Raw genomic sequence first — 18,455 nt, 5'->3', positions numbered from 1 at the left:
TCAGGCAAACTTACCTTGATTCGCTTTTTCTTCCATATATGGCAAATAGACTGCCCGGGTCAGTTTGTGTGTAAGAAAGCAGAATGGTAGCTAGAGATCTCTCTTTCACCAATCTGCACCTCTTGACCAGTAATAATTATTACGCGAAAACGACAATATGTTGTTTTTGCTTATACGTTGCTTGAAAAGGGGCTCGTTAGCGGCTGGAACAGGGACGTACCATTTTTTGTAAGCGTTTGAGTTTCTATATGCGTATGGGGGTGCGTTCTTCGGTGATGTCAAATTCTTCAGCAGTTATTAAAAGCGTACAGAAACTCTGCTTAAACACATTTTCAGCGTAACATTGTGAATAAAACGGACTTAACTTGAATCTGACTGTTCATTTTTTTTGTATTCAGTAGGCATAGCCCCCCCCCCCGTTTTTCTCCTAATGGTTCGGTCAGTAATGGATGCCCGTTCTCCGAGGTAAATAATAATGTGGATATTTCGAATAAATTCTTGGCATGTGTGGCCAATTTACATACTCGAGTTGCATCTTTCCACGACCAGAACGTAGATATAGACATAATATACATTTTAAGGCTATGTTGTTTGGTGTATATTGAATTAGAAGCCGGTTTTATGCGTTTGTTTGGCTTAACGTTACGCCACCTAGGACGAACTTGCTAACTAGCTAGGCTAACAGGCTAAAAGCAGCAGCATGTTACTCGACAATTGAATAAGTAGCTCGGCTTGTAGATAAAACAGTTATTAGTCGCTTTAAAACCCACATAATATCACACAGATATCACAGACTGCTGGCATATTGGTGTAATGTGTACAGTGAAACGGTAGCTAGCTTAGCTAACTAGTAAGCTTGGTTCTCCAGCTTCATTGAAAGGCTTCAGTTCCATCACCATCTTCAGTTCAACTTTATTGTCATTATACAATACAGGGTAATACACTATAACGAAACACTATCGGGCTACTTTTCCAGTGCAGTAATAAGAGATGTATAGTAAACAGTGCAAAGACAAAAGACAGACCAAATGTCCAGAGTCAGTAGGTACAGGTGTCGAACATAGACAAGATGTGCATAGGCAAGTGTTATAGGTGTATTGGACGTATAGACAGTTAGTGCATAGTCAGATATTCAGGTGTAGCAGGTATATAGACAAATGTGCTGGGGAATTGCAGTACAGTACAGTAAATGCAGAAATTCTATTGGTAAAAAAAAAAGATGTAAACAGTGATCTGTATATAAAGTGTACAGTGCAGGTAGAGAGTAGCAGCAATGCACACTTATACGAGTATAATCACCCTCAGCTCAGCTCATGGAGTCTACATTAGCTAACCAAAAAGTAAATAAGTACAAATAAATAACATGATCAAACCAAACCTGAACATTTTACTCAAAAAGATTCACTTTGGCCCTAATATCTCTCTCCGTGCTGTTAGGATCTCTGGAAAAGATCATTTGACATGTTCAAAACTGATGAGATTTGTCGAATGGAAAGCTCCACAAAGGATGCTGGGAAATTGAGTCCTGTGTTGTCTCGTGTCCCCACAGTTCCAGTTACCTGTAACAGAGAAGATGAGTGAACTGAAGGACTGTCCACCACTGAAGTACTATGACTTCAAACCAGTGGAGCATGTGAAAGTGTGTCCACGCTACACGGCCGTGTTGGGCCGCTCGGAGGACGATGGCATCGGCATTGAGGAACTGGACACGCTGCAGCTGGAGCTGGAAACGCTCCTGTCCTCTGCCAGCCGCCGTCTTAGAGCGCTGGAAGAACAGAGACAGGTGAGGGAGTTGAAGAACCTGTTTGTCTGTATATCTTGCCTTTCTTTCCCTTTCTGTCTTTCTTACCCTTCACTGCTTATCTCTTATTCTTTCCCTCCCTTTCAGTCTTCTAGTCTCGTTTTTTGTCTGTCCTTCTTGTCCTTTTTTTCTTGTTCTTTTTCCTCACTGATGTGTTGAAAATGGTCTGCTACCCAAGTAATATTGGGTAACCAGCTTTTCTATTGTCACATATTGACCAGTAATGCATGAGGTAGAGTGGAACTGATAAATTGTGTAGATGAGTTGGTGTGTAATTGTACATCCATACAGTGGATCTCAAAACATGGCCAGTGGTTGTTTATAATATAGTCTTTCCAACAGATTCTTACAGACTGGCAGGACAAAAAAGGCGACAAAAGGTTTGTGAAGCTGAGCAAAGATGCAGACCTTTCAGCCTCCTCTCGCCATTCCAAGCCTAAGAAGCAGAAGCTGGATGGGAAGGCAGGGCATGGGCCTGGTCCTGGTCCAGGCAGACCCAAATCCAAGAACCTGCAGCCCAAAGGTCAGGAGTATGAATTCAATGAAGACCCGCAGGACATACCACGCAACCCCAAAAATGACGCACCAAACAGGTTGGCTCAAATATCAAATTACAAATGTTATTAATGAATAGTAAACTAGCTGTTTTGTGTATGTAAACAGTATAAATACAGGACAATTTTAACATGTTAACTTGTGTATCAGATTCTGGGCCTCAGTGGAACCCTACTGTGCAGACATCACTAATGAGGAGATAAGAGTTCTTGAGGAGCTTCTTAAACCCCCTGATGATGAAGCAGAGTACTACAAGGTAATGTCAGTAAGGAGGCAGGACTATTTCATACACAAATGCCAACATACTAGTTCCCTTAAAGGCAGAATCTGAAGCAACTCTCCAATAAATTGATTCTTAAATGAAGTTTGATCATGTAAATGTAGATAAATACGTACTTTGCTTTGATTAATTGAGTGGATTAACTCAATTGCAAACTCTTGATATGACATTTGTATCAGAGGCATAATAAAATATGTATTTTATATTTATGTTTGTGGTAGATTCCTGCTCTAGGCAAGCATTATTCTCAGCGCTGGGCTCAGGAGGACCTCCTGGAGGAGCAGAGAGAGGGAGCCCGAGCCAGTGACAAAAAGAAAAGCATCCTGGGTCCACTGTCTGAGATAGATGCCAAAGGTAACTCTGGATGTTACAATAACACTCTTTAAAGATACTTTAAAGATACTGTTGTGTTTTCATGCATCAACCTATGTTAGTTGTCCGAGTCCCAGTTTTTACCTCGTATGTTCACATTAAATTGATCAGAGAATTACAGTTCAATGCAAAAGACCACTTTTTTCACTTTTTAATTTCCAATCAAATGGCCGTTATGTAAAAAGTTAGAAAACAGGAAACGTATTTAACGGAAAATAAACAGAAGCCCCAGAAACGAAATTTTTTTGTGTCCACTTGTTGCTTTTATTACAGTTTCCATTCTATTCAGGAGACTTGTTTTCACTTTTCCTGCAGGGACATTTTTCTGCACCTACAAAGTTCAGTCTGAGAGGGTAGTTGTTTCCTTGTCAGTACAAAACACTATTTTGTTTTCTGTAGATGTGGACGCCATGCTAAAGAAGTCTGAATCCCAGCACGAGCCCCCGGAGGATGGCTGTCCATTTGGCCCTCTCACACAACGCCTGCTTCAAGCTCTGGTGGAGGTCAGACACACTTAATATACTATACTGTTAAATAGAGAATCTGATACACATACAGTTTTTGATTACATGATATTATTTGGATATTTTTATATTACAGTTAATTGCTATGGATGGTCTCTGTGCCACAAGACTCTACACAGTAGTTTAAAGGAATACATCAATCTTTTCTGACCCAGCCTGTTACTGTCACATTTTTGTCATACGTGACTTGAAACTCATTTATATGTGTTAAACTCACTGGCTTAATGGCTTTTAATATGTGATTTTTTGAGTCATTTGGTTTTCTTTAATTTTCTACAAAGAAATTCTTCGTCCATTTTAACTGACAGATGTGGCTGATGGTGATTAGGCTGAAAAACACTAGAATATTCCTTTAAGTTAAAAGATATTTGAATTCCCTTGTAGGAGAATATCATATCCCCTATGGAGGATTCCCCCATTCCAGACATCCAGTCAAAGGATGATGGGGCTGGAACATCACCTCGTAGCCAGGGAAAAGCATTCAGGTAAAAATGCCCTGACATCTCTTAGCGTGCAGTAGGAGTGAGTATAAGATGCTGCAAAAGAGGTGCATTTCAGAAGTGTGAACTCTAAACTGTTAATCAATAAATTTGTGTTTGTAAGTAAAAGAAGAGATTTTCTCTCCAAAATAGGTTTAAAATTACACAATGGAAGTTAAAATGATTGTGTCATTTAAACCAAGAGAGCGGAAATATGACAGCAAAGGCTTACTTCTACTAAATTCATATACTTTTGGAGGACGCTGTACTGTGTTTCTAAATTTCGCTCTCTTTTCCTGCAGTGTGCCTCATACGCGTTCTCTGGAGGCCCGTATTAAAGAGGAGTTGGTGGCTCAGGGCTTGCTGGACTCAGAGGAGCGGCAGGGTGCAGGGGGAGACTCGGAGGACGAGGTTCTGGCTGAGCTTCAGAAGAGACAGGCTGAGCTCAAAGCCCTGAGCGCCCATAACCGCGCACGCAAGCAGGAGCTTCTCCGGTGAGATGTTCTTCGAAAGCACACATTATGACACACACGGTCGATCAGCAACGACATTTTGCTTCTTTATTTTTGCAGCCATCTAGTAATGCAAGCTTATACTAGAGATGTACGATATAATGATTCTCAATATACACATCTTGATATTTAATTTAGTTTGAATAGGAAAAAGAACCAGTAGTGCCACATTTACAAAATGCTGTCAAAACTATGAATTCTGTGATTTTTATTTTTGTTTAATTAAATGGGACTAATTATGCTTTTAGAATGAAACATATTGGTCAGTGTTTCATAATTGGTCAGTGAAATAATTTATCATGTTAAATATAAATATTGTCTTATTGCACACCCCTCGCTTATACCCCCATCACACCCTCGCCGCAAACTGCCCTGACTCTAGTAGTTACTAATAAACTTGCTCATGTGCTTTCTGTATTTTTATACATAACAGATCACATACTGACTAATTGAGATTACTTTACTTTAAACAACACTGTTGCTGAGAGAGTCTGTGACAATTTAGACACTGTGATGCTTACTAGTTGTTTAAAACTGAAAACTGAATTACAAAACCTGGGTGTAATATTAGGCCTTGTTCAGGCTCCTAGATTGAATTTTTAATAGTCCTGACACCAAAAAAAAAACCCAAAACACCTAAAATCCAATTTTTGTAAAATGGGTCTGAACCATATTAGACGGTGGTTTGAAATGCAATTCCATTTGGATTTTTACAGATGCATCTTAGTCTGAACACTCAGAAGTCTTTTGCAACACTTGCAGTGCAACAAACAACAGCAATGTCAAATCCAGAATGACTTAGGTAATGGGATTCAGGAAGATCGCCTAAAGTTCAAACTTATGCCAGAGAATTTAGAAGAGTTTGGAGGGTGAGATGAGGCTCTTCCATCTGATAGTTACTGATGTCTGCGACTTTACCACAGTGACCCATAGAGATAGGTTGGTGATGTCTGGACTCTGGATCACTTGCAAGTAACAGTGCGGAAAGTCTCAAAAGACCTGTTTTGGGAGACGAATCCGATTTGCCTGCAGTCTGATCATGGCCTTAGACTCGGAGCTCTGTTTCATCCTGCATGTAAACGCAGTGACTAAAGTAGCTTTTTATCATTGCTAAAATGATTGCTAGAAATATTGCTGAATTTCAGCCTTTTCTATCTCAGAGCGTCGCATGTATGGAATGTATGGAATTCTCCTTTAAGCCAGACGGTTAGAGCTTTAAGACTACTAGTCTTTATGTCTGGAGATCGTCGGTGGGAACGACTCATCACATTTATAGTATTGTGATGTTTTTTTCATTATTAGTGAACATGGCTGATTGAGCTTATCACCTGATTATCAAGCTCTTCATGTCATCTGTCTCCACCTCCCTGTAGATTAGCACGGGAGGAGATGCGGAAGCAGGAGCTCCGTCAGCGCGTTCGAGTGGCCGACAACGAGGTCATGGAGGCCTTCCGCCGCATCATGGCTGCCAGGCAAAAGAAACGCACTCCGACCAAGAAGGAAAAGGATCAGGCTTGGAAGGCCCTCAAGGAGAGGGAGAGCATCCTTAAACTGCTGGACGGATAATAAAAAAGAGAGATCGTTCTACTGAGGACTGACTGTGTTAGTGTGCTGGTGTGGCCTGGGGACCAGAGCTTTTCATACGCAGGTCAACCAGCTCACTAACATAAAGACAACCCACAATATGGAACCGAGGCAAATATCAGGGCTGGTTCTAGACAGGTCATGATGGGCAAGTCTGAAATATTATATTACTCTGATATAGTATTGTGTAGACGTTGTGTTGGCACCACAGCAGCTCCTAAGAAGTTAAATAGAAACATTTTTCTTCTGATGAGAGAGCTGTTCAGGTAGGGCTGCACAATATGGATAAAATACACCGATCAGGCATAACATCATGACCACCTCCTCGTTTCTACTCTCATTGTCCATTTTATCAGCTCCACTTACTGTATAGCTGCACTCTGTAGTTCTACAGTTACAGACTGTAGTCCATCTGTTTCTCTGATACTTTGTTAGGCCCCTTTTATCCTGTACTTCAGTGGTCAGGACCCCCATGGACCCTCCACAGAGCAGGTACTGTTTGGGTGGTGGATCATTCTCAGCACTGCAGTGACACTGATGTGGTGGTGGTGGTGTGTTAGTGTGTGATGTGCTGGTCTGAGTGGATCAGACACAGCAGCGCTGCTGGAGTTTTTAAACACCTCAGTGTCGCTGCTGGACTGAGAACAGTCCACCAACCAAAAATATCCAGCCAACAGCGTCCTGTGACCACTGATGAAGGACTAGAGGATGACCAACACAAACTGTGCAGCAGCAGATGAGCTGTCGTCTCTGACTTTACACCTACAAGGTGGACTGACCAGGAGTGTGTAATAGAGTGGACAATGAGTGGACACTCCAGCAGCACTGCTGTGTCTGATCCACTTGTACCAGCACAACACACACTAACACACCACCAAACAGATGGACTACAGTCTGTAACTGTAGAACTACAAAGTGCAGCTATACAATAAGTGGAGCTGATAAAATTGGAAATGAGCGTAGAAACAAAGATAATAATGTTATGCCTGATTGGTGCAGTGTAGCATATTCCTACATGTTGTGATGTGCTTTGCAGTACACACATTAGTGAACGCTTGCTGTAACACAGTTTGGCCTGCATTATTATTGACCAATATTTCTAATGTACTGCCCAAACTCCAACAGAAGCATCTGAGGTGAGGTGAATCAGGATGTTCACAGCATGCAACACAGCATTTTGTGGTTAGTTAGAGGCTGTTTTGCATATTGCAGCCTTCTCTAAAATCAGTATTATGCAGACCAGTATTGCAATAACAGTTAATTATATATTGTGCAGCCCCCTGTCAGTTAAAAGGGGAATTCCACCCAATTTTCAGAATTTCTACATAATTACGTTAAAATGTAAACAAAGTCATTCAGAGTGGTTTATCGTGAAATAATCTGTTCTAGAGTAACTTTGAGGCGGTGATAGGAACCAGACATCCAGAGAGTTGTTGCACAAGATGGTTACCAACACATTGATCGCCGATCACGTCGTTTCACGTTAGTTTAGAGGTAAAGTTTTTGCCTAAAATGTGTTTTTGTCTTTGTTTTGCATTACATTACATATAAAAGACATGTAGCTTTTGGATAGTAAATAAAATGGCTTTATTTGTGCTGTAGACAACGCAACTCCTGGTTCCTATCACCCCTACTTAAAACTATCTCAATCACTTTGATTGACTTTATTTAAATCTTAACAAATGAAATTTACAGAACATTTGAAAAGGCTGTGAAATTCCCATTTAAAACATAATGGACAGACATTAATGCCTCCGTGTCAGCTGAGACAAGCATAGGACCAAACAGCGTCCACTTTGTGGTGAAACTGCATCAGATTAATATGTGATCGAAATGGATAGAAGTCTTTTTTTTTTTTTTAATTTATTTTTCCATCTGTGGTCCATCATAATCCAGGTTTCGAACCAGCCCTGAGCAGGTCCCACTGAGCAAGATGATGTGCACTAAAAACCTGTCACTGATACACTACTGTGATTCATCCCCTCATGATGATGCCTGAGCTCTGGAGTTGTACGGAGTACAAATGCTGACCTAGGATCAGTTCATTTTCGCCTCTCATACCTGACGAACACGATAATGTGCACAGAATGGAGCTGATCTCAGATATATATATATATATGGGTTCTGGTGTCTCATTTACCGTGTTTGCCTTTTTTGTACAGTTCCCAAATGCAAACAGTTACCAGCAGTGGTTGTTACTGTTGAAGTTATTGTCATAATGATAAAGCTGTATTTTGCCAGTGCATGGGTTACAGAGGATGCACGTTATTTTGCTTGTTTTTGTTTTTATTTGAAATGAACACATTAAAGAGAGTATTCAAAAGAAGGTGTTATTGTTTTAAGTAAGTTTCTTCTGTATAAAGGAGGCGATGGTGTTGTTGATATAGTAGTTTGTTCCCAGCCATTTAAAATGGCATCATTGTCAGTGCCCTTGTGTGTTAAACAATCACATGAAAATAAACTTGAAAACGTGTTATTTTCACACACAACATAAACATCTTTATTAGTTCTTTCCAGGTCCGTGTGTTAAGGGTGCGCTCCAAATCGTAGAAATGCATGTATGTAGGCCACAAAGGGTGCATTCTTAGTATTCTAACCATTTTGTAGTGTTGCCCCAAACCAATGTGTGGTATAGCAGAGCTATTATTAACAACAAGTAAAAAATTATGAGAAAAAAAGTTAGTTTCTGAGTTTCCAGTGTATGAAGGATAATCAAGAGGACTCCCTTTGTTGAGCCCTAAAGCTACACCATGTACGTTTTGGTGATTTGGTGACCTCTCTGGTGGAAATATGTAATTGCACATGCTGCATTTGTACAATTTATAATGTGGATTGTGCTTCGGACCCCTTCCTCGAGTGGATGAATCTGATTATTACAAGCATACTGAAAGAGAATTAGAAGGGAATGCATCTTCTCAGCCTGAAAGTGAATTATCTACTTCTGCCATGTCTTTACCAGTGTAATGTTGGTTTCGCATTTGAGGCCTGAACATCGAGCGAAACATTTTTGATCTGTGTGTGATTCCCCTCTAGGGAATAGGACCTAGGGTGTAGGGAATAGGGCCTTGGGAGTAGGGTGTATGGAGTAGGGTGCAGGGAATAGGACCTAGGGAGTAGGGCAAAGGGAGTGGGAAGTAGGGCGCAGGGAATAGGGTGTTGGGAGTAAGGCCTAGGGAATATGGCGTAGGGCCTAGGGCGCAGGGAATAGGACCTATAGAGTAGGGTGTAGGGCGCAGGGAATAGGACCTAGGGAGTAGGGCGCAGGGAGTAGGGCATAGGGAGTAGGGCCTAGGGCGCAGGGAATAGGGCCTAGGGAGTAGGGCACAGGGAATAGGGAGTAGGGTGCAGGGAATAGGACGTAGGGAGTAGGGTGCAGGGCGTAGGACCTAGGGAGTATGGTGCAGGGCGTAGGGATTAGGGAATAGGGGATAGGGCGTAGGGCCTAGGGAGTAGGATCTAGGGAGTAGGGTGCAGGGAGTAGGGTGTAAGGAATAGGGGTAGGGCACAAGGAATAGGGTGCAGGGAGCAGGGCGTAGGGTATAGGGGATAGGGCGTAGGGCATAGGGAATAGGGCGTAGATGGTAGGGGATAGGGCGTAGGGCGTAGGGCACTGGCACCATCATTTCGGAACGGAGCTGAGCCCCGGTACTAGTGACTGAAGCGCCATTATTTAAGATACGGTTTTGGAAGAGGCGCCTGTAAAACAGTTTTCCTCCGGACACCTGACAGCTGTCTTATTTACGACCTCTGCTGCTGAATTTTCTAACTGTCTTGACTTTAAAAACAAAAACGTTACCGCTGCTCTAGAAAGCTCAGTTCTACAGGTAGGACTAAGCAGAGAATACAGAGAAAACAACGGCAGCCCAAGCGAGCTGGATTTAGCGTAGCGTTGTGTTTCAGTGTCGTCTGCGCGATTCTCAAAGCTTAGTTACGTCCAACAGCGCAGTTTCCTTCTGTAACGTTTCCCGATAAAGCGCAGACTAGCGTTAACATTAGCTGTTAGCTAAGTGTGTGACGGAAGCCTGGAAGCCTGGAAGCCTCCCGCAGTAAACGGGCTCACTAGTGTTGGTTAAATGCCTTTTCACATAACGCTTTGTGTTTGTAGTGACCTGTAAATGTAGATTTTCTGCATTTTTGCCTTTATCATTGTTTCAAACGAGGCTAATAAAACTGAAAATCCTTGCGGTAGTTTACTCGGGTGAGCTTTTATTGTAGCTCGTATTTCAAAATAAAAGTTAAAAGCTGCATTTTTCTGTAGAAGCTATAATCCAAACCTTAATTCTGTATTATTTAAGCTATAATCCAATATTATGATGGTATTATTGTTGGTTAGTTTTGTTACTAATATTGGCTTAAAGGCCAATATGAACAAACTTTGCTTTTACTTAAATAAAAGAGAGATATAGCATGTAAAAATGGTTAAAGCTTCAAAATATGCTGTTCACCTCTCAGTCCTTACAGTCCATGTATGGAAACGAATGAATTCACTGAGAAAAAACAAAAACATTTATTTATTAACATTTATTTAGCCTATACCACTTCAGCTCCACCCTCTCACACTGAAGCTAGGTCTAATGTCCTTTTTGAATGAGGTGCAGTCTAGAGCAGCCAATCAGAACAGAGCTCATTTACATATCATTTTATATATATGAACACAAACAGCCTATTTATTTCTAAGGGACAGAGACAGGTTGGAAAATGGGCATCTTTAAAAGTGAATTGTGATTGTTATCAGTGCATAAACCCACACAGACCTTCTAAGTGGACCTCATGTGTGTTTACTCTGATGTAGGGTTTGAACATGTGTGGGAGGACAGCTTGCACTCTCGCTCCAGATGAGATCAGACGTGCCTGCGGCTACCGAAACCGGACCGGTCAGCGCAGACGGCCGCAATGGAAGGACGGTGATGCAGACAAATACCGGCCATCGTACAACAAGAGTCCTCAGTCCTCCAGCCCAGTCCTGCTGTCCAGCAGACACTTTAATAAGGTGAGGTGCTGTTGGTCTGTGCGACTGAGCAAGTAGTGATTTTGGGGGTAATTTTTAAAATGCAGTGAGTAAATTTTTCCATCAACATTATAACCTGCATACTAAATGAAACACTAGCGCAAAGACATGAAAGATACTAAATGGGGTAAAAATGATCTGCAAGTGACGATTCAGTTTCACAAATATTAGGATAATATGATTGGTTATAATAATATTTAATAAACTGTATGATTCTGGATTCTTGGGCTATAATAATGATAATAAATAATTCTAAATAGCACAGAAAATGTAACCGACTCATGGTTAGATATGCTGATTCATGATGCTTTGAATCGTTTCCTGAAGAGCTGTAGTCAAATCAAGTGGGTAATGTCGGAAATTTAGACCCCTGAAGTCAGTTATGCAAATGAGCGTTACGCACCTGTCCCTATTGGTTTTAATTCATGGTTTATGGATTGAGCATCAATCCATTAGTCTGCAATATATTAACAAATTTAGATTCTAATCTACTTGTGGGATCATATTCCTGTGTTATTACTATATAATTAGTCTTTCAAAGCTGCTCATGTTTCTTTAGTTTAGTGGTTGGATAGTGTAGTGGGAAGTATCTCTGCCTTATATACTGTAGACTAGGGTTCAATCCCCCCACCTGGGTAAACACCCTACACTATACCATTAAGAGTCCTTGGGCAAGACTCCTAACACCACCTTCGCCTACCTGTGTAAAATGATCAGATTGTAAGTCGCTCTGGGTAAGAGCGTCTGCCAAATGCCATAAATGTAAATGTAGTTCATTCCAGTCATCTTCTTGTTGGACAGGAAGCTCCGGTGGATGAGTGTGTACTGGCGACGATGCGGTGGGGTCTTGTGCCAGCGTGGTTCAGAGAGAGTGACCCCAACAAGATGCAGTACAGCACTTCCAACTGTCGCAGCGAAAGCCTCCTGGAGAAGAAGTCTTATAAGGTATGAACATTGTCCGGTTTTTGTGGGACTGGGCGATGTTGAGGGCAGGGAGGTGGACGTAACATGATTATTCATTAGAGCAAGTTTGACAACATGAAAGTCCTTTAGTCAGCGATCAGTGAGTGCCCTACATGTCTGTGGCTGACGTCCACAATATGCAGACATTAGTGCAGGGGTGCCCAAAGCTTTTGTCTTAGGGGGAGAGTTTTCAAATAGATCAGATTCTAGTAAAACACATAAAAGCTCAATGTTAAAAGGAAATATATATGTAGTCGCTGCTGTGGGGGGGTTGCATTTTTAAAAACCCCAGTTCTTGTTGACATTGTGTTAAAATGAACGGACCAATAGTCGTCCAAATTACATGGGAAAAACTCTTATTACATGAAGTTACACTATTACAGAAGAAACATACTACATATTTGATGAAACATTATTTTTATTTCATTATATTAATAGTAGTAAAAATGTTTGAGTGAGGTGGCGGGGGGGGGGAGGGGGGGGGGGGGGGAGGGTAACTTTCTGGCAGGCCAAATCAAACATCCTCACCAGCCCTGCTGTACAAAAATATCAAAATCTGCACTTCGGAGCTTTCCTAATATAAACAATTATTTAAAAAGCCCTGACCAGTCTCAGTTTTTGGGAAAATTTATGAGGCGACGAAAAACAGTTAACACGGAAAAACAAAGTTTTCCATGAAGTTCAGAAGTTTTGTGCTCTCTATACTGTGGGATCCTCAGACTGGCAGGATGCACAGCACATAAGTACCCACTTCTTTTATTTATAGCTGTGCCGTTCTGTGCATTTTGTGTTTGTTTTGCGCCACAGGACCCTCTGCTGAAAGGCCAGCGTTGTGTCATTCTAGCTGACGGCTTCTACGAGTGGAAGAGGCAGGAGAAAGGCAAGCAGCCCTTCTTCATTTATTTCCCCCAGAGCCAGGGAGCACCAGGGCTCACTCAGCAAGACAAGCAGGAGACGGAAGAGAGCAAGATGCTGAGTCAACAGACTGAGGGTCAAAGAGAGGGAGAGGTGAGAAGGTTGGAATTTATTTTATGAAGAATCGTATCTCATGTTTTCCCACAAGCATTGCAGGATTAAGATGATGGAGTGGTGCTGAGGAATAGTACAGCATATGGTGGCAGATAAAGAATGGCTGCATGATATGACAGCATACCATAGTGTGAGACTGCTACACCCTCTATGGGCAATATGAATTGCAGTATATTGGAAACAAATAGGTGAAACATTAATGTGGCTTGGGTAAAGATGGGCCTTAGAAGGAGCAATATGACTTTTATTGCAGTCGCTTTTATCGTGGGTATCGTCACTACTTAAAAACATTGACTACGCTTCAATATGAAGAGTAACTTAGAAGTCCTGTTTAAATGGATTTAGTGTAAATGTTGAATAAAAATCATTATGCCCAAAGATTTTAAATGTGGCGCTACTAGAGTCACAATATTGTGATATATGTAATGTATTGTGAAAAAGTATTGTGATGTGGTATTTTTCCCCCTCTTAACAGCCTTACATTAATTTTTTGAAAAAGTGAATCCCTTAATTCCTCAAAACTCATTTGAAATAAGATTTTGCTCACAGGCACAATGAGGTTTATGCTTGGTTAGAGGACTTTTCAGTGGTATCTGTGTTGCAAAGGCCAGTATTGTGACCATGCTGCCCTACTTTGAAGCCACCTACAGTTTATACAGTATTAACAATGTTGCAGTATAACATGCAGTAGCTTTGGGGCAGCTGGATACTGTTTATTCATTTACAAGCCCTTTTCTAAAAAAGTTGGGATGCTGTGCAGAATGTAAATAAAAATAGCATGCAGTGATATGCAAATTAAGTAAAGCATATTTTGAAAGAAAAGTGCTACAAAGACAACATATCAAATGTTGAAACTGACAAATTTTATTGTTTTTTTGAAAAATGTATGCCCATTTTAAATTTGATTCCAGCAAAAAGTTCCAAAAAAGTTGGGACGGGGCCTGTTTACCACTGTTTCATCAACCCTTTATTCTGAGCCCATGCAGTGATTTCCACTACAGAATCATGTCGGTTTTTAATGCAGTGCTGTCTGAGGGCCCAGAGATCACAGCCAGCAAATACTTGTTTTTGCCCTTGTCGCTTGCATATAGAGATTTCTCCAGATTCTCAGGAGTCTTTTAATGTTATTCTGTACCATAGATGGCAAGTTTTGCTGTTTTATGTTGAGAAATGTTATTCTCCAATTGTTGCACTATTTGATCGTGCAGTCCTTCGCAGAGTAGCGGACCCCACCGCATCTTTACTTCAGAAAGACTCCGCCTCTCTGAGATGCTCTTTATACCCAGTCATGTTACTGACCTGTTGCCAATTAACCGCCAGCTGTTTTTTTAGCATTACACAACTTTACCAGCGTTTTGTTGCCCCGTCCCAACTTTTTTGGAACTTGTTGTTGGCATCAAATTCAAAACGGACAAAAAACTCACTATTTTCAAATAAGTATAGGGTTTTAATGATTTGCACATAATTGCATTTTGTTTTTATTTACATTTTGCACAGCATCACAACTTTTTGACATTTTTTTTTTGTTCAGTATGATTCATAAGTGTGACCGTTCCCTCCATAAGGTATACGATACATTAGTCTATGCCTTGTTTAGTGCACCTTTATGTCAGCTTGTTCACAGTGTTGAATGCAGGCTTTCTGTGTCTCCTTTAACAGGACGTAGAAGAGGTCAGTGAGTGGAAAGGGTGGCGCCTGCTCACCATGGCTGGTCTGTTTGACTGCTGGGCTCCACCTGGTGGTGGGGAGCTTCTGTACACGTACACTGTGATCACTGTGAATGCCTCACCAAACCTGCAAAGCATCCATGACAGGTGTGGTACAACACTGAATCACTCGCATTATTTAAGGCATTAGGTCCATCACTGAATATATTAGTCATTACTAATAATCTGCTAATGATTTGAATGATTTCATAATACGTTTAAATAAACTGTCATCATATGTGAGTGTTCGGTCAAGTTTACAGGTCAGGTTTCCATCCAGCTTGAACTAACTGAATAACACAATGTCGCAATAAAGGATGCAAATAAGGCGTTTCCCGCAGCTCTTTATAAGAGAATGAAACTCTACATCATGTAGAGTAAAAGAAATATGGAGCAAATTTATGGCAACGTTAAAGTTGAGTAATTTCGCATGCAGTTGTTGAAGTTTAACAGTTATTAGGGTGTGTTGTGCTGGTACGTGTAGATCAGACACAGCAGCGCTGCTGGAGTTATTAAACACCTCAGTGTCGCTGCTGGACTGAGAATAGTCCATCAACCAAAATATCCAGCCAACAGCGTCCACTGATGTGACCACTGATGAAGGACTAGAGGATGACCAACACAAACTGTGCAGCAGCAGATGAGCTGTCGTCTCTGACTTTACACCTACAAGGTAGGAGTGTCTAATAGAGTGGACAGTGAGTGGACACAATGTTAAAAAACTAAAGCAGCACTGCTGTGTCTGATCCACTCACACCAGCACAACACACTAACACACCACCACCAAGTCAGTGTTACTGCAGTGCTGAGAATGATCCACGACCCAAATAGTACCTGCTCTGTGAGGGTCCATGGGGGTCCTGACCACTGAAGAACAGTAAAAGGGGCTAACAAAGTATCAGAGAAGCAGATGGACTACAGTCTGTAACTGTAGAACTACAGAGTGCAGCTATACAGTAAGTGGAGCTGATAAGATGGACAATGAGCGCAGAAACAAGGAGGTGGTCATGATGTTATGCCTGATCAGCGTAAACAGCCCATTATAAACGTTAATACCTTGTATTATTAAGGGCTAAAGTTGAAGTTTTTCTTGTGATATTCATTTTTATGTACAGGACCATAATGAGAATTTTTTTTTTTGGTAAACATTTATTGTGAACAATGTTCTCACTGTTCAAGTGCATGTGTCCTTCAGAATGCCTGCTATTCTGGATGGAGAGGAGGAGGTGAGACAATGGTTGGATTTTGGAGAGGTGAGGTCACTGCAGGCTCTGAAATTGCTTCAGTCTAAATCTTGTCTGGTCTGTCACCCTGTCTCCTCATTCGTCAACAACGCCCGAAACAACTCGCCGGAGTGCCTGCAGCCCATCGACCCTACAGCCAAGAAGGTATTTTACGTTACATGTAGATAATCAGATGACATTAACGATCAGCGTGAAACCACATTACTGCTTCACAGCATGGAATCCGTTATTTCATTCATTATTATTTTATTCACTAGTAGCTTAATATTTGCTGAATTTATCATATTTTAAAAAAAAAATCATATACACACACACACAGGCCACTTTATTAGGTACACCTTGCTAATAAAAGGTTGGACCCCCTTTTGCCTTCAGAACTGCCTTCATTCTTCGTGTCATACTTTCAACAAGGTGTTGGAAACGTTCCTTATTGCTTTTTTATATTATGGATTTCACCAGTACAAACAACATAAACCAGTGTATAATAACCACATAATAAGTAGCTAATTGCATGTAAGCCGATAATCACATTTTATTTATTTATAGATGCTCCCTCCTGTTTATATTTGCCAATGTTGAATAATATTTACATTGTTCATTTTGTTTTTTTTCCCTGCAACTGTTCATTTGAACAATTTCCGACTTCATTCCGTTTTCCTTAGGTTCCCCAGACAACAGCCAGCAGTAAGATGATGATGAGCTGGCTGAAAACTGGCTCACCCAATAAGAGGAAAGAACCTGATACTGACGCCGAAGCTAAAGGATCTGAAGGAAAAACTCCAGAGAAACAGAAGTCTAAGCCCGTTGGGCCGCTGCAGCAGTGGCTGCTGGGGAATAGTCCCAGCAAGAAGCCGAGAACTTAAAGCTCCCGTTCGGCTTCTGGCTTTTGGTAAACATGCTTTTAAACTTGATATCATGGTCATTTATCAGCCTCAGAATTTAGTCTGTGCCCTGATGGCTTTTCTGCTTTGCTTCCTAAAGTCATCTGTTGAGACTAATAATAATAATAATAATAATAATAAATAAATAAAAAGCTTGAAAATCTGCAAATTCTTTTACCATGGATTGTGTGCATGTTATATATGGAATCCATGTAGCATGCATCTGCTATGGCCTTGTTTCACTGTTTTTTGGTTCTCTTTCCAGGTCAGTTGAACACGAAACTGGAGCTCTTAAACTGCCTCAGAAGAGACCGGCTTCATGGGCACATCCTCGGGATCGCATTTGCAGTCAGCCTCTCTGCTTCTGCATTGTCCTGTAAAAGAAATGGCTAAATTTGGTCAGTGTAAAAGAGTTTCTGCCCTCTCCAAGTAGAGATTTAGCACTTAACATGTTGGAAAACAAAACATATTCACCTCTACAGTCCTTAAGACGTTGTAGCCCAAGTTGTTCAGGCAGTAACTGTTATTACTTTTACACTATCCTGCATTAAAAAACGAACGGTTCATAATTTCAGAATCAGTCCAGATCCAGCTTTCCTCGTCATGACCCAATGTCTAATATACCTCTGAAAGTACACACTCAATCTGCAGTATCGGTTAACTTTGTTTAAAGGGGAATTCTTTTTTTTTTTTAGGATGTCTGCTTAACTAAATGGTTAAAAAGGTCGTTCAGAGTGGTTCGATGTGAAACGCACCATTCAGTCCAAATAGTTCACAGTGGTGATGGGAACCAGACGTCTGAAGGGTTCAGTTCACTAAACAGTTCTCAAATGAAATGGTTATGAATAAGCCGCCAGACAGATTGTTTTTATAGTTTTTAGATTAGTTTTAGCCTAAAAAGTACTTTTAAAAACACAGGAAGGAGAAGTAGATGCAGGGCAGGCATCACAATTACGTCACTTTCTTTACATCGACAGTTGTGATGAGTTATGCAGATATTTAGCAAAACTGCTGTAATCCCCCTTTAAGTCTGGAACGTGTAGTGCAGGTATTTTGTCAAGCCTTTACCACAAAAATGTGATGTTTAACAGATTCTTTTATAATTCATGATAAACATGCATTCCTAAACATATGTTCCTGTTAGCTTTTAATCACTATTCAGGTTTGGCTGCTTAAATTGTAAGCAATTCTTAGAACGTCACTCTGCATAAGGTATAATTACCCCCCCACGTCTGTTCTCTTGGGGGGAAAAAAGGCACTTGACAAAAAATTATTCAACAAGTTTTTTTTTTTATTTTCATTATTACTTTGAAATACATTTATTTTCAAATGATGTATATGCTGTGCTGTAATAAATGTTTATGATGAATGCTCCAGTTCTCCCCATTGTTGCCTATTTGTGTGTGTGTGTGTTTGTGTTTTTGTCCACCTATTTAGGTCAGTTAATAATAATAATAATAATACAAATCATAATAATAGTAGTAATAATAATAACAATAATAATATTGAATAAACAG

The 18,455-nt window shown here is 40.7% G+C and overlaps 2 protein-coding genes across 5 annotated transcripts; both read left to right on the top strand.

Moving 5' to 3' along the window:
- The first annotated feature begins 398 nt into the window (after nucleotides 1-398).
- tada3l (transcriptional adaptor 3 (NGG1 homolog, yeast)-like) lies at nucleotides 399-6,490 on the top strand. The gene is made up of 9 exons (XM_017710502.2): nucleotides 399-465; nucleotides 1,550-1,783; nucleotides 2,144-2,394; nucleotides 2,507-2,612; nucleotides 2,858-2,990; nucleotides 3,408-3,511; nucleotides 3,917-4,017; nucleotides 4,314-4,505; nucleotides 5,897-6,490. Exons 2-9 carry the CDS (start codon nucleotides 1,574-1,576, stop codon nucleotides 6,087-6,089), a joined length of 1,290 nt encoding a protein of 429 aa, XP_017565991.1. The 5' UTR covers nucleotides 399-465; nucleotides 1,550-1,573; the 3' UTR covers nucleotides 6,090-6,490.
- Nucleotides 6,491-9,762: 3,272 nt separating this feature from the next.
- hmces (5-hydroxymethylcytosine binding, ES cell specific) lies at nucleotides 9,763-18,403 on the top strand. Of its 4 annotated transcripts, none has more exons than XM_017711320.2 (8): nucleotides 9,763-9,931; nucleotides 10,900-11,097; nucleotides 11,917-12,060; nucleotides 12,886-13,086; nucleotides 14,767-14,921; nucleotides 16,009-16,201; nucleotides 16,720-16,946; nucleotides 17,204-18,403. In XM_017711320.2, exons 2-7 carry the CDS (start codon nucleotides 10,909-10,911, stop codon nucleotides 16,918-16,920), a joined length of 1,083 nt encoding a protein of 360 aa, XP_017566809.1. In that variant the 5' UTR covers nucleotides 9,763-9,931; nucleotides 10,900-10,908; the 3' UTR covers nucleotides 16,921-16,946; nucleotides 17,204-18,403. The 4 variants fall into 4 exon arrangements, with proteins under 4 accessions (XP_017566809.1, XP_017566817.1, XP_017566825.1 ...); XM_017711328.2 differs by having other exon boundaries at nucleotides 9,763-10,035; XM_017711336.2 differs by lacking the exon at nucleotides 9,763-9,931 and adding an exon at nucleotides 10,061-10,171.
- Nucleotides 18,404-18,455: the final 52 nt, after the last annotated feature.

The sequence above is a fragment of the Pygocentrus nattereri genome, chromosome 21, assembly GCF_015220715.1.
Source record: "Pygocentrus nattereri isolate fPygNat1 chromosome 21, fPygNat1.pri, whole genome shotgun sequence".
NCBI classification, from domain to species: Eukaryota; Metazoa; Chordata; class Actinopteri; order Characiformes; family Serrasalmidae; genus Pygocentrus; species Pygocentrus nattereri.
The sequence above is the reverse complement of the archived record's forward strand: the minus strand, read 5'-3'. Positions and strand labels throughout refer to the sequence as shown.

Excerpts from the sequence above, each read along its gene's own strand:
- hmces (XM_017711320.2), top strand. The coding sequence starts at position 10,909 with ATGTGTGGGAGGACAGCTTGCACTCTCGCTCCAGATGAGATCAGACGT. Across the intron at positions 13,087-14,766 it reads AGGGTCAAAGAGAGGGAGAG|GACGTAGAAGAGGTCAGTGA; the intron begins GTGAGAAGGTTG and ends CTCCTTTAACAG. Across the intron at positions 14,922-16,008 it reads CTGCAAAGCATCCATGACAG|AATGCCTGCTATTCTGGATG; the intron begins GTGTGGTACAAC and ends TGTGTCCTTCAG.
- tada3l (XM_017710502.2), top strand. The coding sequence starts at position 1,574 with ATGAGTGAACTGAAGGACTGTCCACCACTGAAGTACTATGACTTCAAA. Across the intron at positions 2,991-3,407 it reads GTCTGAGATAGATGCCAAAG|ATGTGGACGCCATGCTAAAG; the intron begins GTAACTCTGGAT and ends TGTTTTCTGTAG. Across the intron at positions 4,506-5,896 it reads CGCAAGCAGGAGCTTCTCCG|ATTAGCACGGGAGGAGATGC; the intron begins GTGAGATGTTCT and ends ACCTCCCTGTAG.